Genomic DNA, 25478 nt, shown 5'->3' on the forward strand with positions numbered 1-25478 from the left:
GCATCGTTTACTTTTTCAAGTATTAATTATTTAAAATAATGCTAATTGAAGGGGAAACAGGCAAAGTGCACTAGCTAATTGATACACTACAGTGCATGCTATTCTGAGCAGGAACCCTGCTAGAACAGAAGTACCGCAGAGGTGCCCTTGACTGCATACAGCTAACTGAACAGAAGTTATTTCCCCATGCAACATGAAATATGCATCCTAACTACTGCTGAGCCTGTAGAACCTCTTCCCGCATTTTATAAATTCATGCAAGCTACATGCAACATTAAGGTCCCATTTGCTCCACTGTAGGTCTGGCTTAGATTCATCAGGGGACTCTAGTAACATTCATCCTCCTTTTGTCTCTTTTTTAACTGCATCTTGTCTGAATCTCCTGAGTCCACTCTGCAGCAGCCCCAAGACTTTGGTTGAGATACGAAAGCCCTAAGCGATGAGATAGATGACAGTTGATATAAGAACCAGTATGGCATAGAACAGAAAATACAGCAGGCTATTTGACTAAGCACTTACATCGTACATTGGGGGCCTGAGTCTTCTCGTACACACTTCATGGGCGTGACACGAGTATAGCATTGTTGACTACAGTGGAGTTATTCCCAATTTAAACTGGCATAAGCGAGAGGAGAATCCCCACTCCCAATTAACGAATCCTGAATGAGATGAGTATTAATGCAGATTTATTCAGCCACAAATGGGGAAGACGAGGCACAGAGAGACTAAGAGACTTGTCCTAGGCAACTAGCAATGTCCTAGCAACACAATGGCCCCTGTTTCTAAGATACCAAGTACAAATGGGAATCTTCAGTCAGCTGGTCTGAATACACAGTTCTGCAGGCTTCCTGCTGCTCCCACCAGGCTACCGTTCCTCCTCCATTGAACCTGCAGCTCAGGAAGGAGACAGTAGTTGACTTCAATGGGGCTCTCTTGGCAGCAACAGAGCCAGCAGCCCACCAAGAGTGGTCAGAGAGGGACAAAGAAGGATCAAAGAGGGAAGTTTTTAAAAGGTCAATGATAGGGTATATTCTGTCAGAAGGAACAAAAATCTCCTTCGGGATATTCAGAGGCTGTTTCCTCTAACCATCTGCAGGTGCATTCAGTCTGAAATCTGTTTCCCTGCAGCACTCCCCATCCCAGGCCCTATCAGTCTCTTGTGTGGCAACAAGAGGCGCTTCAACCAACAGCAACCAGTATTGACCACTAATGAATTTACGCAGAGTCTGAAAGATTCGGGAGGGATGCTTGAAAATGTTTACCTTGATCTGAGCCTCTGGATTTAGGCACCTGATGCTGACTAACCACATGGTCCCCAATCCTCCATTCTCTTGCTTCTGTGCCTGGCAGAGAAACAGCAGGAGGGAGGCAAAGGTAGCTTAAAGCCCACTTTAACTCTGCCTATTCAGGGGTCTGCCTGGGAAGTAGAGAATAGCCACAGAACAGGGCACTCTCCCTACCCCCTCTCCCTTTTGTGAGCTCCACAGCTTCTGAGAGGCTGTCCGTGCAGAGGGTGTTCTCTAGACTGCTGTAAAGGGGCTTTGCTGTTAACTAAGGCTCAGGCCCACTGAGTTTTTAGAGCAACATGCACTGAGAATCATGCTCCCTGCAGAGCAGCTGTGAGGTGAATCATGGATTTAGGACAAGGAACTGGACAGATCCTGGAAAACGAATGGTCTAGATTAGAAACATGCATTAAAAAGGTCCATGTTAAAGTGGTATCAATGTGTCATTGTCCGATTTCAGGGACTTTTAAAGCATGTTTGGAGCTTGATCTGAATTTGCCAGGCAGCAGCTCTGCACACAGGTCTTGGGCCCATGCAGAGAGCGAGTTATAATACTGCTCCAAAGAAAGGCAGTCTTAAAAATGAGCTGGGTTTATTTACAAAAATTCAGAGGACTATTCACCCACAATAATTCAGATCACATGAGAGCTAATGTAACAACGATGCGTTTCCAGTAGGAGACACGCATGCCTGTCTCCATGCTACGAGGCACAAGATTAAATAAACAAAGTACTGAAGAGTGAGGTAAAAGTGGCTTTGTGCAAACCACAGGGCTTTTCTAAAAACTGTCTTGTATACAAAGGGTTAACAATGTCCACCCTGTATCAGTTCCTTCCTTGCTGTCTCCAGTAGCCTGGCCCCCTTTCGTACACCATCCTCGTTCAGATTCATTGCGGAGGATAACTAACCCCAGTGACACTCGGAGGACTTGCCCACTGACCAGTCAACACCAATAGCTACGGTGATGTAGTTAGAGCTCAAACGTAACCTCTTTAATTGTCTTCCAGACGGTGGCCCTAGCAATTCTCATCTGTTGGCAGCTGATGGTCAGTTTATTAATTCTCTCTGTCAGAGCTCTCCCCTCAGAGACGGCCGCGATGAGTGTTACTGGATTTTTCCTTTATAACAGACTGCTGGGGCAGTAAACCAAGGTGAATGAGCTTTACAGTAAAGGATTCTGGCATCAGGAGGCAGGGGTTGTTCTGGGGCAAGAAGCAAGCACTTCCCCCTTTAACACAAGGCATCTGCGACCCCTTTCCCCAGCATATATACAAACACTATGCAGTTCCCCCCAATACGTTAGCAACCTGCCACGTTGGGCAAATATAGAACTGCCAGCCAGGGCCCAGGCAGTAAAACATCTGGGAATGGAAACCTGAGCTGCTTTGTGCCGCTCCACAATTTCCATGCTGCCTGCTGAGGGTCCTTAGTGCCTCCTATAGCACAGCACTGGCCTTCTAGCCACAGCATTCCCTGACACTTCACAGCATCCACAGCTTAGAAGATATGAGCTTGGCTCCCTACAGAGCCCAACTTCCTTCTAACCCCAAGAGTCACTCTTGCGTCACACCAGCTTTGTGTGTCCGTGTGATTGACGGCGCCTGTTAGGAGCTGGGACCTGTTACTCCTGTTAACAAAAGCTCCTGGACCTCAAGTGCTAGATGCCTGTGTTTCTGGAACTGAATTACAGTCCCTGTGAGTGTGTGAGAGATTTGTCTAGTAATTCTGTCTGTCTGTCTGCAGCACCTGGATTTCATTACAGCTCTGTGCGAAGTGGGTGTAAGATGCTATCAGACCAGAACTGTAGATTTTACCACTTACTAAATGGCTACATAAGGTGCAGCTCAATGGAGAATTAGGCCCGATGTCTTTGAGCCAGTATATAAACATCAAAGCAAACCCAAATAACACTGGAATCTATAGACTCCATATTAATTTGATAGAAGATAAAATACATTCGGATAATTATACACGCAGAGCACTGCTGTGTCCTCCTTTTGTCTGATTTAAATGAACACTCTCTAACCTAAGCCCACAGTAAATAAGAACACAGGCCAGGATGGGTAGCCAGAATCTCGCTCTGTGCATGTATGTTCTTCCTGTGGGTATTCGTTCTATAGGCTTTTTTCAGGAGCAAATGTGCATCTCATAATAAAATAATCCATATTATACAGAAGTTATCATTACCATGCTGGTATTTATGATTTCTAAATGGAAACTCTTTGAACCCTGAAGCAACTGGGCACTGAAGAAATTCACGCTGTAATTAAAATATATTTATATTTGGGAAACTGGAAAGAAAAGCCCCACAGGTATCAGAGATACCCAAGGTCCAGCCGGGGGAGTAGCTGCATCATGACACTGTGGCTTTATATCCACAAATATGAAACAGTATTTAAACACAATTTAAAACTTAAATTATTCCATTTTTAGCCCAGATCGCTCATGATGGGGAATCCACGGATAAACCTCTCTTTTACAAGCATTCCGAGCTTTATACAATTTCATCCACGTAATTAACAGGCTGCTCCCAGAGCTCACACTGAAATACAGGCGTTTGAGAAACCTCTGTTGCTATTGCCCTCAATGCTGTGCATCACAGCTGCTAATCTGAGCACTACCCTTTAATGCAAAATAAGCATGGCTAGCATTTCAGCTTAGTTCCTTCTGTGTCATGCCTGGCCATTTCAGAAGAGGTCCTTGGACCCTCAAATCACCTTATCTTTCCCTTTTATCCCTCTCCTCCTCTGGCTGGTTTTTTCCATGGCCAAAAAGCTAAGAAAGGCAGACTCACTCAGTGTTGCTCCATGGGTCAGCCAAGCATCTAACAGGACATAGCCCCTTTGGATTTTCTTCTCCAAAGTACTTAAGTTTCACGCTCTCCGGGGACACCAACGCAGCTCACTCTGCAACAATAAGTCTCATCTGCAAATATATTGTGCAATCAGCTTGATTTTAAGACTGGCAAGAATCTAACTGGTCCTCGAGCCACCAGAACTCAGCAGGGTGAACAAAATAGCCACAACTCCAAAGGAGTCACAGAACAGGCACATTCTAAAAGAATCATTTTCAGGGAGAACTTCTGGGGCTAATATTGTGGTTCCCCATCTCTGAGAGGCAACCGTGTTTTTATAAGTCCTCTTGGTAGCCAAAAGCAAATCAGGTCCCAATGCAGCAAAATGCTTAAGCAGTTCAATGGGACTCGAGTGCCTGTTTACATGCTTTGCTGAATAGGGATGGGATTACAGTTAAGCTCATTCTTAAGAGCTTTGCAGAAACAGTGCCTTAGTGCTTTGCAGGGCATAGAATATATCTGAAATGCATTAAAAACTGACCTTCTTGGGGCTACCCATTATCCAGTCAGCAATCATGACCTCTGCCTTCATTTTAACAGCCATGGACAGCATTTGTAGACGTGCGTGTTTAAAGTTTAGGTGCCTTAGTTTGAGAATTGGGGTCCACAGTTTTTGTTCCTGCTTCCCAAGAGAGCCTACTTAGTGGTATAATCTCCATCACCCTAATGCCTTATTGTCCTGCTGCAACTTTGACTCTTTATAAATGGCTATTGCCTCAATATATCCTCGTCCAATTTTTCATTGCCTGGATTATTGGCATATGGCAGCCAATATCTAATTTAACCAGGCCCTTTCATTTTTGCATAAACTGTTTTCCAATTATACTCTAAAGCCACTCACTGTTGTATCTCATGCAGCAGCCCAGCATACAGGTGACCTGGTTAAAATCGCTTCTGCAGGTATTGCTCCCACTCCATAACAGCAGAGAGTTGGCAATGAAGCAGATGGAAGACTGATAATGGAGGTGCTATAGTGCATGCAGACATGTCAGCATGTTTGTCTTCAACTCAAAAAAATAATCCTTGAGGAAGAGCTCTGATTCAGGGGAAGTCCTAGAACACTTCATTTGAAGGCCACTTGACCTAAGCTTGTCTAGACTGGGGATTTTCCCCAGTTCCAGCCTTTTCTATAGCTCCACTACTGCAAGCCTAGTTTGGACAGGCAAAGCCTTGATTTGCACTGACAGAGCTTCCCTAGGCTTCATTATGCTAGAGCTTGCACCGTTCAGCCAGGCAGTTGTCTGTAATCAGAGTACAACACCAGTCTACAGGTCTTATAGGCACAGCTAAGGTTTTATGGCGGAGGCCATGTGATCTAAATCTGCAGATGAAATGCCTTATTACTTCAAGATGCTCTAAATACATCAGGAAATAAATCTCAGGGAGGGTAAAGAGCTATTTAAGCTGAAGGACAATGTTGGCACAAGAACAAATGGGTATAAACTGGGGATGAATAAACTGAGGCTGGAAATCAGAAAAAGGTTTCCAGCCAACAGACAAGTGAGGCTCTGGAACAGCCTCCCAACGGGAGCAGTGCGGCCAAGAAACCTAACTGATTTCAAGATGGAGCTTGATAAATTTATGAAAGGGATTCTGTGGGGTAGTTGCCTGTGATAGCAGGGGACTGGACTTGATGACCCAGCAGGTCCTGTCCAATCATATATTCCTGTGCTTCATAGTGACATGGAGGATCCAGGTCCAGTGCCGATTGACTTACTGTGACTTGGGCCAGGCTCCGAGTTATCATAACATCTTTCCACTCTAATGGCTGCTCTTCTGGTTCTGGTGCGTGTGTGTGTGTCTGTTACACACAGACACACACACACTTACTTTTACAAAGTTTACCTAAAGTGCATATATCTTCCCTTCAGGTGATATTTGTCAAACTCTTACAGTGGGAACATTTTGCCTTCTAACGATACCCTTTAGATATGCCTGTGTGGGTGGATGACTCAAACTTGCAATGATGATTCCATCCCGATTTTTTATTATATATATTTTCTTAGCAATTTGTAATGTTAAGGCAGCAGCAATTCTAAAAGGAAATATGTGCAAATAGTGTTAAAATTCTGAAATTAATCAACAATAGCCAGGAAATCCATAGATAAAGCAGTTGATCTAGCCCTAATTTACACTTTCATGCCTAGCTATTGCTGACTATATGGCACATAACATTTACCAGAGGCCCGCCCCTATTTTATAATCCCCAAGAGACAGGTTATGGATTGCATGTCAGTTTCAACTTCGTCATTTACTTTGTGTTACAAATTTTGGCAACACCTAATGTAGCTTTCTATAAATTAATTTCCTTTCTCAATGGTAAGAGCTTCTCAAAACCCTCATGCTACTATGGGGACCACAAATAGCAAATGACACTATAAGGAATAGACAGAGAATCAAAAGAGTAACTAACTATTGCTTCAGCCTATTTTCTTTGCTGCCACGATAGTATTTACAGCAGAATGGGAAAAAGAGGATGCATTTAAAATAGACAGATGGCTGACAAAAGTCTGAGAAGTTCTCATGGGAAGAGAATGACTAGCCAGAAAAGAGGTGGAAGAATTGCCCGGGCATGTGAACAGACTACTCTAAGATGTGCTTATTCGCCCTACAACCCAGAATCTCTGCACACCTTTACTCCTTATTAAAAATGTGTGTAACCTTGAACAATTTAAATTGTTTGATGTTCATACCATACGGCACTGTATGACCCCGTGGACCCCATAACAACTGGGCAAGTATGAATTAATTACATTACCCCCCAACAAAAATAACATTCTAATCTATTTGGTTTTATTTAGGCTCTTATACTGCACTTATCACCATAGTAACTGATCACATGCACTTTTAAAAATCCATTACAAAAGTGAATGGGATTGAGCCAAATACTCTAGATGCTACCATGATGCCAGAGAAGCCCAAACAGATCAGATGGATAGCTGGGCCCCAATCTTGCAAGAAGTCCCACCCAAAATTCACATTAACTTTTATACAAGAAGGTTCAATCCTTTAAGGATTTAGCATATTGTAGCTGGTATTTTTAAAGGCACTGGAGGGGGCTTAGCACCTAAATCCCACTGAAAGTCAATGGGAGAACAGTGCCTAACTCCCATAGGCTCCTTTTGAAAATCCCAGCCTGTATTATTAATTTCAAATTTGTTACTATGTTACAAAGGTCGTGATGCAGCCGTTAGTACATCAGTATAACTCCCATATGCCCTCACCAATGCCCAAAGCTAAAACATCTTAGTAACTGCTACCTAGATTGTAAACTCTTTGGGGAAGAGATGGTCTTTTTGTTCTATAGTACCTAGCACAGTGGGGTTCTGGTCTCTGGATGGGGCTCTTAGGTGCTACAAGAACACAAATAAATAATAAAACAATACTTACAGCTGGTAAAAAATAACAATGGCCTTATTCCATCCTTATTTTTTTTTAAATGACTAAGCTATATTTTAGTACACAGTGCACAGGAAACCATTTCCACCTACGAAATCCTTCTGTGCTGCTATGGCTTAATAGGAACTGAATCAATTTAGAACCAATTTTGTGTGTAAGGAAAAAAATAAGGCCCTCGGGTTGAGATCTTTTCTGCTAGGCTAAAAACTCGGACATATCTTCATGGCAAAGTTATAAAGCCTTTGAAAATGAGTGTTTGTAAAGCAAAATGCTGCCAAAAATGTATAAGTAAATTCTAAAGAGAAGTCTGTGTCTAACAGCCAAAGAATAAATGCGTGATTAGCAAAAGAGCTCAGCTCCTGTATTCTGAAGAACGAGTGGGATATCCTCTGTGAACAGAGATGAATGAAATAAACTGCTCTCCAGTGCAATGGCACAATTATACTAAGGCACAAACCACATGGAGCTGACATGGGATTAACATTCGCAGTGACTGCCACTGGTTTTATAAGCCGGCTACCCAGCACTTACTCATGACATTTCACATTAATTACCAGTAATGACACTCCGGGATTCATAGTCAGACTGACTCTGGTTAGGCCAGGCACCTTTACTCCCTGGGCTGAATTTTGTGATGACCAATAGCCTGTGAAATCAGAATGGAGTCACCAACATGCATGAATTTTACCTGATTGAGGGGTGGTCAAATTGCAAAGTAGGGTAGGGGTGGCAAAGGGGGCTTAAATCTCTGGTCTGTCACTGTTCTGTGCAGGGCTGGTCTCCCTGTGCTATGTTAGAGCAGCTTGAAGGCCAACTGCAAACAGTGAAAATACAACAGAGAATCAGCACATCTCACAGGATTCTGGCCACTCTCCATTCCTCCAGCCAGGCCCCCTTTTCCCTGCAATGCCAGTGGCAGGGAGGGTGAATGGCACAAAAGTCCTTCTGCCACTACAGGATCAGTGGTGTCTCCCTTTCCCTAGCTCTCTGGGCTAGTTAAATCAGCTTCACTGCCAGATTACTCCAGTTCAATAACACAAAGAAGCCACACTGCACTGACAAGAGAGCGTGCCTTTGTGTCTGACACTCATATGTAAACACTTCAGAGCAGAGACCTGGCTTTTCTGTTTGGTTGCTTGCTGCTAAATGCAAATCTTCTCAACAAATAAGTTGCAATTCCTTCTTCAGTCACTAGGAGGTAAGGGGTCTGTGAGCTATAGAGGAATTTAAAATGGGAACACCCTGGTCAGTGTGTAGCAGCGAAGTCTTCCAGAGCGGCATTTGAGCAAGACTTAATCCACTGCCATCTTGTCTGCATTGTGCTAACCTGTTTGATCATCAACTATGAGAGCATCTAAACTTGTTCTTCCTTATTGCAGCCCACAATGGGCAAGTCGGCTCAGCGATATTATCAACCAAACCCAAACTCTCATCCAAACTTCCACAGCACCTTATAAGGAACACAGAGTGTGGCTATAATATCTGCACACTTCTCTTAAGTGATATACCTTAAGTGACGTTTTTAGTTAAACTGTGTTTAAAGTGTTTTATACTCAGGGCCGGCGCTTCCATTAGGACCTAGATGGTCGCCTAGGGTGCCAGGATTCAGGGGGTAGCATTTTGTGCGCTCCCCATGGGGCGCACGGGAGCTTCCGGTTCCGCTCCAGTCGTGCCGCGGAAGAAGGACCTTCTGCCAACGTGCCGCAGAAAACAGTGGCAGGCAATTGAGTAGCTCAATGACTGCCGCTGTTGCCTGCGGCATTTCGGCAAAGGGTCCTTCTTCGACGGCGCGAAGCTCCCGCATGCCCCGTGAGGAGCACACAAAATGCCGCCCCCGAATTCTGCCTAGGGTGCCAGAAAACCCGGCGCTGCTCCTGTTTATACTAGGTCCTGTATATTTCTTACCTTTAATAAGTATAGTAAATTCCCACTGGGGAGAAAAAAAAAAATTTAATAAATATATTTGGAGAATATACTTTTTTCCTTCTTAGCTTAAATTAACATACAGCTTGCAAAATTGACTTACAGAAAGTAGAGATATAATAGACCTGTCAAGCTTGTAAGTGAGATCTGATTTATCCTCAGAACGTATCAAACTTGGTTTGTTTGCATGTTGCCCCACCAATACGTGTAAACCTTGTTCTAGAGGGACGGGTTCTATCTAGCTCCATTTCCATGCTCATTGAATCATTAAGCTCTCTACAGAGCTTGTACAAAAGGTCCACTGAGTAGTAGACCAAGAGCTTCAACGTCTTCCTCGTTACATACAGAACAGCCATCAAACAGTAAGCACTTATGATTAGAAATTATCTGGGCAAGAACAGAGGGATCAGACCCCAGGTCCATCTCGCCCAATATTTTGTCTCTGACAGTGACCAATACCAGAGGCTGCAGAGGAAAGTACAAGAAACTCCACGGTAGGTAGTTATGGGATAATCCACCCACAAGGAAAGTTTCTTTCTAACCCTCATCAATTAAAAGTTGGCTGATGCCCCCAAACATTGACCTGGACAAGTCAATTGCAAAGCACTTTTCCAGCCCCGGAGCCACATTCAGCTTCCACGTATCTATCTAGATAAATAGATATAGCTAGACAGAAAACTTCTTGCTTAATGGCCATATAGCAAATGTGATGCTGCATCTAGGAACACAGATCCTGGCCCTGCATAAAGAACAAGGCATCTTCCCGTGTAAAGAACGAGGCATCTTTATCCAAAATGTTAGTCTAACTTTCTTCTGCAAAATTTGGCCCATTTCAGAACATTCTTGTTCTTTGAAAAGCTCTTGCCTTATTTGAAGGTGGAAGGACAAAGACTGAAGCTAAAAGGAGACCTGAGATCTGAATATAACTTCAGACTATGGTCATCCCCCTCCTTTTAGATCTGGTGAGCTGTGCCACTTAAAACAACCCTTTTATTTTCTACTTCACACTCCGAATGGCGTTCAAGTTATTTTAAGAATATGCAACTAATAAAATTGAATGCAGGCTCCCCAACTGCCTTCCCCTACTGTCTAATTACCTCCTCCCCACCTCAAACAAGGTTTCTTACCATCCAATTCCTCCACAGAGATATTGGCTAGCTGTTCACTGTCACTGCCAGCAGAGAGTGATCGATTCAGGTAGTTCCCCTTGTATAACAGGCCAGCCGTTACATGGTGGAATGGCATCTTCTCCCTGCACATGAAAAACAAGAAGAAGATTCATTATAATACTTAGTCTTTTCTTTCTTTTCAGAGAGAAATCAGCTGCCTTTGAAAGAGCAGTAGGATTAAAACCTTCTGCGTCTCAGAATGATGAATGCTCAGAGAAGTCAAGTTCATGACTGATAGATTGCAGGCTTAATTTTGTCGCTACCCAGGAACTCAACAAATAACAGAGTCTTCTTCATTAAGGGAGAGAGTTAGCATAGGCAGAATGCATGATGTCCTAGCCAAATAATAATCCTTTGCATTTACCTAGCAATGTTCAGCCTGGAGAATTTAATAGAGTGCAAAATGCACTCTTAAAAAAGTCACAAGGCATCAGAGCTGAGATGCTCAAAGCTGCCTAAGGGATCTGAATGCCGAATTCCCATTAATATAAACTGAACATCCAAATCCCTTAGGCAGCTTTGAGCATCTGAGGCAGGAAATGTTAGTACTAGTGCTGAGTACGAATCCTAAATGAGATGACATCCATGCCACAGTTTAAAGAATCTAACTGCATGGTTCTTGCTGAAGGAAGGAATTTCACTTTCAAGCAGGGACTGGAGATGAACATTTTCATCCCAGTATATGAATGTTGCAGAAAAGTATTACTATGACAGTATCCCAGAAGATTGCAATGGAAACTTCTTTGCAATTCACCTACAGCGTAAGCAATGTCCACCATAACCTAGGGTACGTTTCAGCAAAGGACAGCCATTTCGCCAGTCGAAAATGGCAGTTACATGGCAATAATATATGATTTAGGATGGAAAGGAAAGGAGCAAGTTCGCTGTAACCAACTGAAACTATGTTTGAAACTGAAATGTTTGTAGGCCAGATCCACAGCTGGTGTAAATCAGACTCCATCTCAGCCGTAGCACATTTTACAGTGTAAAGGATCCACCTTCAGCGGATATAACAGTAGAGTTGATGGAGCCATGTTGATTTATACCAGCTGAGGCTCTGGCACAATGTTTTTACACAAATTGGAATTTGGCCAGGGCACAGGCCAAAATACCTTGGGCCAAATCCTCAGCTGGTGTAATTCGCTGTAGCTACATTGACTGTGCTGATTTACAGCAGCTGAGGAACTGGTCCCTTGAATGTTCTCTATAAAAACGTACTATAGGGTCTCTCCTTTGCATCTCGTTCAAAGGCCATCACCTCTACATTCATGCTGAAGCACTGCCTCCGAGACACAAGTGCCACCTATTGAATCGTGTCCTCAACTTCTGGCCACACTTGGGCAATAATTACAGGGGTGATTTGGCTCTTACACCACCATATGTTCTTAGTATAGTCAATAAAACAGATGCATATATATACACATACACTATATTATATATATATAAACACATGCACATCTTACTCCTGTAATGAATGACTTTCTGCCTCACTGAGTTTATGAAAGCTTAAATAGCTTTAAAGAGCAAAACAACCTGATACAAGGGTAACACAGAATGAGAAACAAAGTTTGTTTCCCTGTCATTACTTTGTACATACATAGCAGTTCTCTTGCTGTAATTATGCAAACAAATCCTAATCCTTTTTAAAATATATTTACTTTGGAACTAGTTTCTTCAGCAGCACATTCAAAACATAAATAGGTTTTCTTTTTCATTAAGCATAGATAATTTCCCAGCACTTACCAATTAAAGTATTTCACTCAGATCCATTAGTCTGTGTTGCCAAGGCACTAACTTTATATACACAGCAAAAGGAGTACGCTGAACACCATTTCAGTGCCAGTTTGGATATTTAAATGCTGACCAGTCAGACAGCAGTTCCAGCAAGCTGTGCGGTCATGTTGGCTGTCATGTCACACAATGAAATATTTAAATACAAATTGATCTGCATGTTTCCTCCATAATCATACTTCCAATATAAAAGCAACTACACTGACTTTTGAAACCCCATTTAATTAGAGAGGGGCTTAAACCAAATTCCTAAACCTGAGCAGTCACATATTTGGGGTTAGTCTGATATATAAAATCCAGATCTCAACTCCTCACACAGGGTCAGAGGTTTAAATTGACTAGGTGCATGTACAAATCAGGCAGCTGAGGGCACACAACAGGCCAGAACTGGTGTCCAGGGTTATCCAATTTGTGTGCACAATTGCAATAACTGCACATGCAAATAAGGTACGGATTTCTGCATGTAGCTGCATACCTAGCCATTTTAAACATGAGACTTGTGAATCCTTGTCTTTACAATGATTTTTAAAATACCAAAGTTAACCATCCCCTCAACTTCGAGGTGTTTGAAATCTACATCCAACTGCTAGCAGAGTGAAGCTTGAGGTATCCTGCCACCAGAAGGGAATCCCTCTAGAGAGAGATGAAGCAGAACATCTGGATTGCAATACCTGGATTGTGGGGGAGCCATACAAAAAAGGGAAAATATTCTGAAACAAGCAAAGGCTTTATGGGAGAGTGGGTAACTATCAACCCATTTGGTAATCAGTGATGTGCTCTACTATAGACAGTTTATAGACAGGGGGTCGCTTTTTGTCATATTTGCTGGTGAATTGTTGCATGATCAGTCTGAGCAAAATCCTCCTATCGCATGCAGTGTCACAGAGGGTGGTGGAAACAGGATGACTCTTCAGCAAGAGGTAAGAATGACACTGCACACGGCATTGCCTAAATGAGACACAGCTGGACTATGTGTACACAAGGGAGCTGTTAAGATAGCCTGTGGGTCCATGATTACACAAATCCAAGCAGCCACAAACCTTAGCAGTGGGCATGTGCAGCGGAAGTCCTTTATTAACTGCGGACGGGTTGCAGGACTGGCTATGTCTGCAAACTGGGAAAAGGAATGTACTCCGTTCCCCTTGCCCCAGGATAGCCCCCACCGTCAAGATGATTTAGTCCAGCGTTGTGTGAGGCAGGTGGATTTCACCCTGTGTACCTCTTTGTCCTGACCTTACATAAGTTGCATTCCACTTTCGGAAGCATTAGAGGAGCACAACACCTTGAGGGACAAAATCAGTGGTGGCTCCAAGCACCAGCGCTCCAAGCGCATGCCTGGGGTGGCAAGTCGTGGGGGGCACCCTGCCGGTCCCTGCAAGGGCGGCAGTCAGGCAGCCTTCAGCAGCATGCCTGCAGGAGGTCTGCCAGTCCCACAGATTCGGTGGCAATTCAGCAGCGGGTACGCTGAATCTGCGGGACCGGCAGACTTCCCGCAGGCAAGCCGACGAAGGCTGCCTGACTGCTGTGCTTGGGGCAGCAAAAAAGCTAGAGCCGGCCCTGGACAAAATACCTGTGTAGGCCTGACCCTGCCAGACCTCAAACCACACAGTACTTCAGGGGGAGTTTTTGCTTGAGTAAGGTCTGCAAGACAAGGCCCTCTCTCATTTGTATGCACACTGCTGTACTGAATGTTTTATGTCTTTTTGAGGAAGGCCCTTTGTGGTAGAAATATTGACCTTTTCCTCTTTGCCTGCAATAAAGAGAAAGTGACTCTATCTTAATGAGTTTGAGCACTTAATTAATGGTAGTTTAAAGACACAGCCTTGATGGTTCACTGCTCAGGCAGGAACTCTTGAAAGAGATTATGCCTTAAAGGAAAAGAAACGGCAAGTCATTGTGTAACCCTTTCACCGGGGGAAGCAACCAGGTGTAGCAAAGGGCTGGCATTGCCCGGCACTCTTCAGAGAAGCTAAGCTGGCAGCATTACTTACCTAGAGACATTCTTGCTTTCAGGAGACCTCACAGCGCTACCCAGCCCAACCCCTTGCTCAGTTGAGAGCGGGTAGCACCCAGCATCCTCTCACACTTGGCATGTGACCGGAGTCCCTATTGCTAAATTTGTAGCCATGTTTCTCATTAACTCATTAGGTGGGAAACAGGACACAGAACTTTCTTCTGCCCTTTTACAGAGATGGCATAAGAAAGAATCCAGAGTTCTGTCCTGCATGAAACAGCATCTATAGCTGATGCATCAAATACCTAGCGCTTCCTTAGATGGACAGTCACCACCGAGGTTATTCTTCCTTCCATCTGGAGGGTTTCCACCTGTGAAGCAGCTGCAGAATGCTGACCCTTGCCTGGGTGAGCTCACAGCTGGAACAGACAACGAAGAAGAAAGGGAGTGTTCCTGTGGAGGATCCACCCCACTTCATAATGCTAGTGACTGTGGCTGGGAGAACGGGTTTCACACCACACACCTGATCTCCAATTTTGGAGCCCACTGTGACAATTTTCAGGGCATCCAGGGCTGAGAATCTCCTCCCTGCCACCTGCCTCCATTGTGAGGGAGTCTTACCGGTGTCAGCTGGGTGTTAACTCCCTAACACAACCAGCCTGTCAGGTACTCAAGCACTTTCCTCTGGGCTACACCAGCCCTGCCTTTGCCCTGACAATAGATGCTCCCAGCCCCTGGGTCCCTACAAAGTGTCCTCCTATGGTGTCCAGCACCCGATCACTGGATAACCATAGAAATCCCAGATCCTCTGCTCACAAAGGAATAGTGTATCCCAGCTTACCCGTTTTACCTTAGCCCACCATGCCTGCACCACACACAGCACTTGAGCTCAGCCATGGTAATACAGATTTAAGAAAGACGAGAGATTCAAACAGAAACCAGTGCGAGTGATGGAAACAAATGGCTACGTACAAAACAAAATCATAAAACGTGAACTAGGGCTTACACATATTAATAGTTACCTCTCCTAGCCAACAGAGCAGATTCTCACCTGCAAGCACAGCCTTTTCCAGTGTTTGCTAGTCACAAGGAGACAGGACCCAGTCTTTCATGAAGCACCCCCTCCTCAGTGAATGGATACAGAGTGTCTTTCTCCACCTTGTGATATACTGAATCAGTCTTTTGTGTTTATTCCCCAACAGGATGCGCCCCTCACTGTCCTATCATTCCTTTTCACTTCCAGATAGTTTCAGTATTTATTAGTTTGTCCCTGATGGTTTTCCACTGACTTTTCTGGGTTGGTGCACTGAGCAATATATTATGTAGCCAGTTAGCCAGGGAGTGGTGACAACTTCCTGCCACCTGAATGGGCCAACACTGAGATATACGATTCTCTGCTGACTAACTTTTACTCCAAGACCATAAGGACATAATTTTCCATATAGTTACATTAGCCCTTAAATATGACACTACACACATCTTGCCTTAGTGAGTTTATCAGGTCTGAGACAGGAATTGTTTGTTAAGAACTTTGAGTCCTTTGCCAGTTGGCACCAGTCAGTCTCTGTGTGACATCCTCTCCCAACCACCTCAAAACAGCCTACAAGGGGGAAGTTCACCTCAAACTACCAGCAACAAATAAAGGCTGAAGAGAGCAGCTATTGGTATGTTTTTCACATGATGTAACTATTTTGCATCGTTCAAGACAGATTCTCATTTAGGGACTGCAACACAGGTAAAGCTGGATGACTACTACAGCAGGTTGAAAATCTTCCACTAGAACTGGTTTTTGAAAGAAAATTGAATTTTCAATTGCAAAAAGAGTGTTTCCATGGAAAAAGGTTGAGTTTTCATTATGAAAAAAAAAAATCTCCCAACCCCAAAAAAAATTATTTGGAAATGCTGCCATGATGCTTCAGGGAGTTGCTGGTTTGGAGGAACCAGGTCACCAGTCAGACGACATTTCTCACCAGGCACGGCAGCAGCATTTCCAAATATATTTGTTAGGGTTTTGGTACAAATACATTTGAGGAAAAATGTAAGGTGCTCCTGGACAATTCATCAACAGGAAAACAAAGCGAATTTCACAGAATAAATTATTTACTACTAATTATTCATTCAACTGGTGTTTTGGTGTCAGGAGTCTCTTCAGCTCAGTGTTTCTCAATGAACGGTCCCTGGACCAGTGCTGGTCCCTGTGATTCCCTGACACAGTTTAGAAAGGCAGGAAGTTGGTCCCTGGTAACATTGCTGTAGCTTATATTCTTCTTCCACTCCTATGGTGTGTTTGAAAAAAAAGTTTCAGATATTACTGAAAATTCATCTGATTGTTAAACTGGAAACTTTCTTTTAACTAGAAATTAAGTGCATTTGAAGGATTGCACTGCAGGATTAGGATCATTTAAATGGCTCTGGCCAACAGATTGCTCAAATTTTCCCTGAAACTATACTGGCAGATATGTGATGGCTACCAAAATATGCAACATTTCTTATTAAATTCTTCATTATGTTCAGCAATATATGATTGCCAGTGATTTCCTCAAGTACCTTCCATATGAAGATGTGCAAGCAAAGAATAGAAAGAAAGACCGACCACAAAATGATTAGATTGTAGGGAAACAAATTTATGAGCTATAAAGCACCCTTTGCTCCTCTTATAAGCTCTTTCGCAAAGATTCACCAAATTAAGTAGTGGAGCTGAGTTGAACAAAATTGGAGGAAGGGTCAAGTACAGTAACTGAGGCAAATAGAGAGATCTCTGGCACTTTACCCATCTCCCACGGAGTTGAAAGATTGCTGATACATCCTTAGGTATATATATGAATCAGGCTAATAATTGAGCTTCTAACTTGGCCCTGAGAAAAGATCAGAATAAAACACAGATAGGTTGTTGTGCATCAACAGGACATATCTTGAATAATTTCACCCTCCATCTTCTAAGCGTGTCAGCCAGGCGAGACAGTTGTCCTTCCAAATATTCCTCACTGTCTTCCTCATTCTGCCCTAGTTGCTGCAGGTTTAACAGACACATCACGCCATGGAAGAGGCAATAACCAGAGAGCCATCTTTAGCCTTGCTCTCCTTCATCTGAGCAACTGTTCTGGAGTTAATCCACATCTTTCCCACTGTAGCCAATATATTTAATGGGAGTCAGCAACTTGTTGCATACATGCGCTTTTGGCAACACCCCTCCATTAGCCAGAGTATTAATTGACCTTGTGCATTAGTACTTGGATTTCTTGTTGCTGACTGTGTATTTTTTCTTTTTGCATGTCTCCTATTGGGCATAGAGTTGGCTTTCCTTACATTTCAATACTGGATCCAGCTGCAAAGAACTTGGAAGGACCCAAAAAGTCTCAGTACAGCAACAGAAAATATATTCGGCGCATTAACAGGCATATCAGGAGTGCCTGATTGGCTCTTCTAACAGTGAGCCAGATTCTAGGACCCTGCATAGGAATGCAGAGATCTTTTTAATCACCCACACCTCAAGTGTATAAAGATAAACAAGAATTAGAGCTCACTTATGCTGGCAGGTGGATCTTGTTATAGCTCCAAACAGGCTATAAGAGAATTTGGGAGTCTCTGGAGCAGAGGAAAATAAGGTCTGGGATAGAGGAGGTCTTACAGGGAAAGCTGTAAGAATAGACAATCTTAGAGAGAAAACCTAGAATGAAGTTTATATTTTTGCTGCTATTTAAGTTATCAACAAAGCCAAGATGCCAGGAAGGAGTGGAGGGGGTAAGTTGGAGTTATATATAGTGTGTATATATTATGAGCAGCAAAGGGTGGGAACTTCGCCTGCTTACAGCCCTTCTCAATAGCTCATGGATCACAAGGCAACCCAGTGGGAAAGACAATAATGAAATAACAACAAGAAATGCTTATTACACTGTGTTGTGTTTGCATCATAAATGTTTGAAAGAGGCTGTTACACAGTCATCACTTTTGTAACAAGTAGCAAGACATGCTCTGAGCTGAACAGCCGACATGCAGTGAACTTACACTTTACAAGTACACAGGATAAAATACCAAAGAGATTTCATATCTTTGAGTCCTAGGCTGTACAAATGGATTTCCCTGCTACATTGGTACAGGCAACGCAATCTGTTCTTTCCATTTTTTTTTTAATTAAGAGCCAAATTTCCATGGGCTCCAATGCAAGCTTATTATGCATACTTGTGAACATGTAAATACAAGTCTAAATTTCCAAGTATTAGTTAACAGTTGTTATAACCAGTGCATATGCAGTTTACTACAGGAGACTCTGACATAATTAATACTGGTTCGTACTGGACCAAGGGTGTATGAACTGAAAAACACACACACACACGTACGTAATAAGCTGGTTAAATGCTAAGTCCCCTTCTAGTGGGTGAGCTAGCTAAAGGAGAAGAGACTTTTAGAGCTATCTACTAAGACCCCAGCCCTGCAAACACAGGTACTACCGCTGACTTCAATGAAACTACTCACATGAGTAAAGTTAAGTGTTAAGCCTTTGCAGGATTGGGGCCTACTGGAGTAAATCCTTTAGCTATTGATTCTCAGACTCTAAGGTCAGAAGGGACCATCATGATCATCTAGTCTGACCTTCCGTACATTGCAGGCCTCAGAACCTTGCCCATCCACTTTTGTAATTGACCTGTAACCTCTGGCTGTGTTACTGAAATCCTCAAATTATGAAGAAGAAAAAAAAAGGGTTTCTAATCTGAGGGAAATTCCTTCCTGACGCCAAATATGGCAATCTGTTGGACCCTGAGCATGTGGGCAAGACCTACCAATTAGACACCTGGGAAAGAATTCTCGGTAATAACTCGGAGACCTCCCCTTCTAATGTCCCATCAAGTAGTAAAGGCAGGGTCGGCTTTAGGAAGTGCGGGGCCAGATTTGAATTGTTTTGATGGGGCCCCGGCAGGGATGACTCACCCGGCGGCGCTCCGGGTCCTCCGCAGCAGTGAGGACCTGCCGCCGAAATGCCGCCAAAGACCCAGAGTGCGGCCAGGTGAGTAAAAATTAAAAAGGCACCTAAGTTAGGTGTTCTTCTTTAGGGCATGGGGCCCTCTTAGGCGTGGGGCCCAATTCAGGGGAATCAGGGAAATCGGCCTAAAGCCAACCCTGAGTAAAGGCCTGTGCTTTTAGGTTTTGATCCAATGCTTATGCCAGCAAAAAAAAATTCTACAGGAAAAATTCCTTTTTCCAACCTTCTCTAGTCTCAGCCTGTTTGCTGGGCCCTAGGGATTGTTTCCTCCAAGTCTGGCTTGCAGCGCACTCTGGGATGTCTCCATCCAAGTAAGCTTCAGAGTGTGAGAAATTTCAGTGAAGTCCAGTGTTGGCCTCTACAGTGGGATCGGAAGCATGGACTACTGGAAATGTATGAGTAGAAAAGAAGAAGGAGTAGACGTAGTTGCTAAGGGTACAGAAAAGAGAGAAAAATTATTTGAGGGTGGCAGAAAATGCCTTATAGTGAGAGACAAAGAGCTCAATCTGTTTAGCTTATAAAAAAGAAGATTGGAAAGTGACTTGATTACAATGTATCTGTACCTTCATAGGCAGAAAATACCAGGTAGTAAAGAACTCTTTAATCTTGCAGAAAACTAAAGGTTGAAAACTGAAGCCAGACTAATTCAAATAAGAAATGAGGGCACAAATCTTTAACGGTCAGGGTCATTAACTACTGGAATAAACTACCAAAGGAAGTGGTAGATTCCCTGTCTCTTGATGTCTTAAAATCAAGACTGGATGCCTTTCTGGAAGATATTCTTTAGCCAGACTCAAATTATTGGGCTCAATAGAGGGGTCACTGGGTTAAATTTAATGGCTGGAATTATAAAGGTGGTCACACTACAACTTTGTCTACACATGGAAGAAAAATCCATGGCTGCCCCATATCAGCTGACCCAGGTTTGCGTGGCTTAGGCTGCGGGGCTGTTTCATTGCTGTGTAGACCCTCCCACACACCTCACAGCATCCTAGAGCCCAGGCTCCAGTCCGAGCCCAGAATTCTACCCAGAAATGCAACAGTCCCGCAGCCTGAGCCCCACAGGCCAGCCATGGGTTTTTCTTCGCTGTGTAGACATACCATAAGTGACCTAATGCTCTCTTCTGGAATTAAACTCTATGAATCTAAGAAGATACCACACCTATTAACACAGTATAAATGCCCAGGTCGGAACATCTACTACGAAAGAACTTAAATGTTATACTGTGGGGAGGCCTAGCTCAGTGGTTTGAGCATTGGCCTGCTAAACCCAGGGTTGTGAGTTCAATCCTCGAGGGGGCCATTTAGGGATCTGGGGCAAATATCTGTCTGGGGATTGGCCTTGCTTTGAGCAGGGGACTGGACTAGATGACCTCCTGAGGTCCCTTCCAACACTGACATTCTATGATGTGTTTCCCCAAAGCAGGTTACTCTGCTAATGAATGACGATGCCAGCAGAGATCTCTCTGAATCCATGCCCTGCAATTACTTACTGGTTTCCCCCTTATCGGCATGCAGTGGCAGTCATCGCTGTTTCTCTTTCCTCTCATCTAGCAATCAGCAATTTCCCCCTCACCAGCAGAGCACTTGGTGTACGGAGAACTGAACAAAATCAACAGCGATAATGTCTAAGTGAACAAATGGGGCCATCAAAGGTCACCAGTGCAATAGAGTCTTCACACTATCCTCTTTGTTTGTTCAACACTCTTATGCCAGCAAGCACTCTGAGGATCTTTACTGTTAAGTCCAAAAAATCTGAGATCTGTCTCTTTCTGGAGTAATTTATCTCACTTTTTTGGCCCACGCAGAGCTTATTGAAAGATCAGGGCCTAGAGAAAGGGTAGAATGTTGACACAATAAGATGATACAGAACTAATTGACAATATAGAATAAGAAGATTGTTATTAGCAGTAAGAAAAAACGATATTTCAAAGATTTTCCTAAGAGAACATCAAAGTAGCAAGGAAATGTCACTTGTGCATCTTTAAGTCTCCAATTATACATTTGTACGTCTTCTCTTAATCTGTTTAAAGACCTTGTCTTCCATTGATAACAGAGGATATGGCTGCTGTGGGTTTGTTTATCACAAGTATTGTAAGGACTCTTTTCCCCCGCATGTTTCAGTTCATTTTCCTATGTCCCATTGCCTTCATTTCAAACAGTTATAGCAGAGCTGAAGAAATGAATTCAAAGCATTCCCTATCTGCACTATAGTATACTGAACAAAAAGCCTCAATTTTAAAAAACATATATATATATATACACACAAGTTATTATTCATAATAGTTATTATTCATATCATAGCTGAGTAATAATAAATGGAAATACATCAATAACGAAGAATTTTTACAACAGATTTAACAAAACAACATGGCATTACAAATAGCCTCAGGGTTGATTGGGTATTGTTAGTAGAGTGCCAAAACGTTTAATTTTAATAATGGGACAATTTATTACTTCAGTTAATATTCTGAATTAATTACTCTAGTGATATTCACCACCCCGCTTCCTGAAAGGAAGCTATTGAGCAGCTTGCATGGTTTCAGTTCTAAAAGCGACAGCAGGTAACTCTTACTGAAGTTGTCTACACGTTATGGTAATTGGGGGCCATGCAAATATCATAAATGAGATAGAAAGTAGTAGAACAGGGGAGGAAATTATAAAAGTGGAATATCTAGAGATGAAATGTGATAATTCAAATGCAGATCTAAGTTTCAAAGTCATGGGGCGTTAGGATCTAGGCTTTTGGTTGAGTACATTGTAGAGAAAGTGGCCAGTCCTTAAATTAGGGTGTAGGTGTAGACTTCCAAAGTCCCAGATTCATCAGACCAGGACATTTGACCTAGGCTTATATTCAATAGCAACACTTTTCCAAAATTGTACGGCTATTTATTATTACAGGAGATCTTGCAGATGCGTTAAGAGGGTGCTTTCAGACTATGGTATGCAGAGGATTTTAAAACATTAATATTAGATTTTTTACACCACTATCTAAGGTTGTCATAATGTCCACCTAAAGGAAAAGAGCTAAGGACTACCTGTCCATCTGTGGCATTTATATATAACACCAGTTACCATAGTACCGAAGCACTGAGCAGGTTAAGGGGAAGAATATATATTTATGTTTTGATCGTTCAATGAACTCTGCATGGCATGGAGAAGATTTCAGGATTAATGCCTATGGCCCCAGTTCAGCAAAGCAATTCCATAGAAGTCAATAGGATTTATGCATTTAGTACCCAATTCAACAACGTACTTAAGTACATGCTTAAGTCCTAATGATTTCAATCAGACTACAGCACTTGCATAAGTGCTTCGCTGAATCAGGGCCTAAAAGCATAAGTGATAATTATGGGAAAATCAGACTCCACAGTAAAGTGCTAAAATTCTTTAGAAATTATGCAGTTCTTTCCTCTCAGGGTACTGGTCTTTGGAAGATTGTCACAAAGCTGTCCCGAGATTTTGAAATGATAATTTCCTGCTGAAGCATAGTGTTTAGCTCTTTCGATGGCCAAATTACAGGATTCTTATTTTTTCATTCAGTATTTATTTGAAGGAAATGTACAAGAGAGAAGTCTGATGCTGGCAGTGCTTTAAACCTGCTGGTGCTCTGTAAACAAGTTAGCTCCAGAGAGATTTTCATGTCGCTTCTTGAAATATAAAAAGAATCACTGAGACTGAATAATTGAAAACAGTTGTATAGACTTCATTTCGTTGTTTTTCCTGGGCTTAACTCTGTGCTTTCTTGCTCATAATTGTATACTTAGCAGGGTCAATTAACTATTTGGAATCTCATTTACATAACAGTTGACATGTTGATAATGCTTCAGAGTAGATTATTGCCCTGGAGGATATCATACTATGCAGAAAACTAATATGAAAGAAGGCATTTCTCTTAAATTATAGTTTTTAGAAGGAGATAAAACAGAATATGTAAGATCAAGGAATTCTATAAAATGGGGCAATGTGTATCAACACATAAACATCAATCTGATATTTTTATAGCATCGTTCATCTAGATAGCTCCCGAAATGCTTCAGAAAGCTAACAAACTCATTGTACAAGGCCTGGTCCTTCGAATACATACTCACAGAAGCAAACCTTACCCACATGCTGCCATCATTACTGAAGTCAATGGCAAAATGCCAAAATGCCAATTAACTTACATGGGAGAGATTGTGCCCATTAGTTGTCCCGAACTGAAGTCAACAGAATTATTTGCATGAACAAGAAGTAGTTACCTTAGTAAGGTTTTGTAAGACTAGGCAGTCATTTAAAAGTGCTCATCAAGTCTATATGACAGTTTAAAGGCCCCAACACTGCCAACAAAGAAACATGGGCAAAAGCTCATTGACTTGAAAGAATTTCAGTACAGGCATAAAGGTCCACCCTCACAGCATCCTACTGACTTAATCCCATTGACTGCAATGAGAGTCCCACCACAGTGATCTCTTTGCACGATTAGGGCCATGGGCAGGAAGTTAAGACAAATTAAATACACTATACAATTGTTTCCATATCTAGGTGGAATTCAGGTCAGAATGTAATGACCTGAACTGGATTTTGGCCAGGATACCAAGGGCATCATATCACTCAACTGTTCTTCATTTCAAGGAACGTCATTCATCTTAGTCCCAAAGTTATCTACATTTCAAATAGACCTATTGTCCTTCTCACTCTTATTGCTGAAAGCAACTGATTGGCAAAGTGATCATTAAGTGAGCTGACAACAAAGTTGTGTACACCAAAGAAGTGGATTCCAAGATACTCTGAGTGTTTTGAATGAATACTTTTTGTGCGGGAACACGCCACACACTGTGACCCACATTTTTTGATGTTGAGGGGAATGGCCCTCCTTAATCTTGTAAAAAATACCATGGGATCCTTAATGACCATAAGTGATCACATCTTCTGTTTCGGCCTGACCTGAAAGATAGAGAGCCAGATTATCTGAATTACATCTGTGAAAATCTGGAGCCACTCCACTGTATGAGTGCCCTCAAATACCAAGGTGAAAGCACTTAGTGAGGCAGAGAGATTAAATCAGAGGCTGGCCCAGCACCACCACCAACACAATACTCCTTAACACCACTTTGGGGCATTGGTTAACTCCTGGCTCAGAGGAGAAGCTACTACTAAATTATCAACTCTATGCCCTGGAACATCTCACTGCTCCGTGGAGGTTTCCCATTTATGCTGATAGGATCACAGCGCAAAGTGATATGGCTGCAGGCAACGAATGACATGAATCCTAAACCTCAGATCCAGACTAAATAGTACTGTCACTTATTATGAAAAGAGGAGATATGCTGTACATATACTACAGCCATGAGACCAGGCTTACCGACAGTATGCAGTGTGCAGATGTTTAAGATTTTCTTTTATTATGGTCTAATAAGGTATGTACAACTATGCCCACAAAGAGTGCATAAACAGAAATTAAGTTCAGCGAATGAAAGGGGTGTTTTAAAACCACCTCATTATTTCTATACATTTTTCATGTCATACTCCTGGACTTCGGGTTCAGAAGACTAAATCCACAGTGTGATTTTGATTATCATTGTTTAGTGTCTTTATTCGAAATCACATTTTAATCCTTTAAGGCTTTTAGCAAAGCAGAATGCATTTAATTATAAATAATAATGTAAAGTGGAGTTCTTAGATTGCATCACATTAACGATAATCCAAGTCCTGTTACACAATAGCCTGTGTTTTCTATAGTTTCTTGCTTACAGCTTAGAGCACAAAGTCAAATTCACAGATGCAAAGTATAATCAGCGGGTATCTACCTTCAGAAAGTCAGTCTATAGATAGCAGTTCCTCCAGTTAATATCCTAGCTAAGTACATTTCATTGTACTGCTTCCTATATAAAATGGATTTGATATTATTTATAATATCCATACAATAATTGCTTTAGTTGCCAGAACCCAATCTCACTGAATAAAACAAACATTCTAAAAGACATTCTACAATCCCAGGATATACTAAAAGAGTTCCCATTTTCTTCTGTATCTATTAACAGATTTTGTCAGCCAAATTTCATGCTGACTCAGTAATGTTATGTGTGCAGAAACTGGCTAAAATGATGCACACTAGCATTGCTAATGCAAACAATTTTTCCAG

The 25478-nt window shown here is 42.4% G+C and overlaps 1 protein-coding gene across 1 annotated transcript in view; it reads right to left on the minus strand.

Annotated features, from left to right (window-relative positions):
* Positions 1-25478, minus strand: part of CALN1 (calneuron 1) — a 159718-nt gene that overhangs the window by 74335 nt on the left and 59905 nt on the right. The window contains exon 2 of the mRNA XM_050929685.1: positions 10590-10714. Within this exon, the coding sequence (XP_050785642.1) occupies positions 10590-10714 (125 nt within the window). The remainder of the gene's footprint in view (positions 1-10589; positions 10715-25478) is intronic.

The sequence above is a fragment of the Gopherus flavomarginatus genome, chromosome 19 (assembly GCF_025201925.1).
Source record: "Gopherus flavomarginatus isolate rGopFla2 chromosome 19, rGopFla2.mat.asm, whole genome shotgun sequence".
Lineage (NCBI taxonomy): Eukaryota > Metazoa > Chordata > Testudines > Testudinidae > Gopherus > Gopherus flavomarginatus.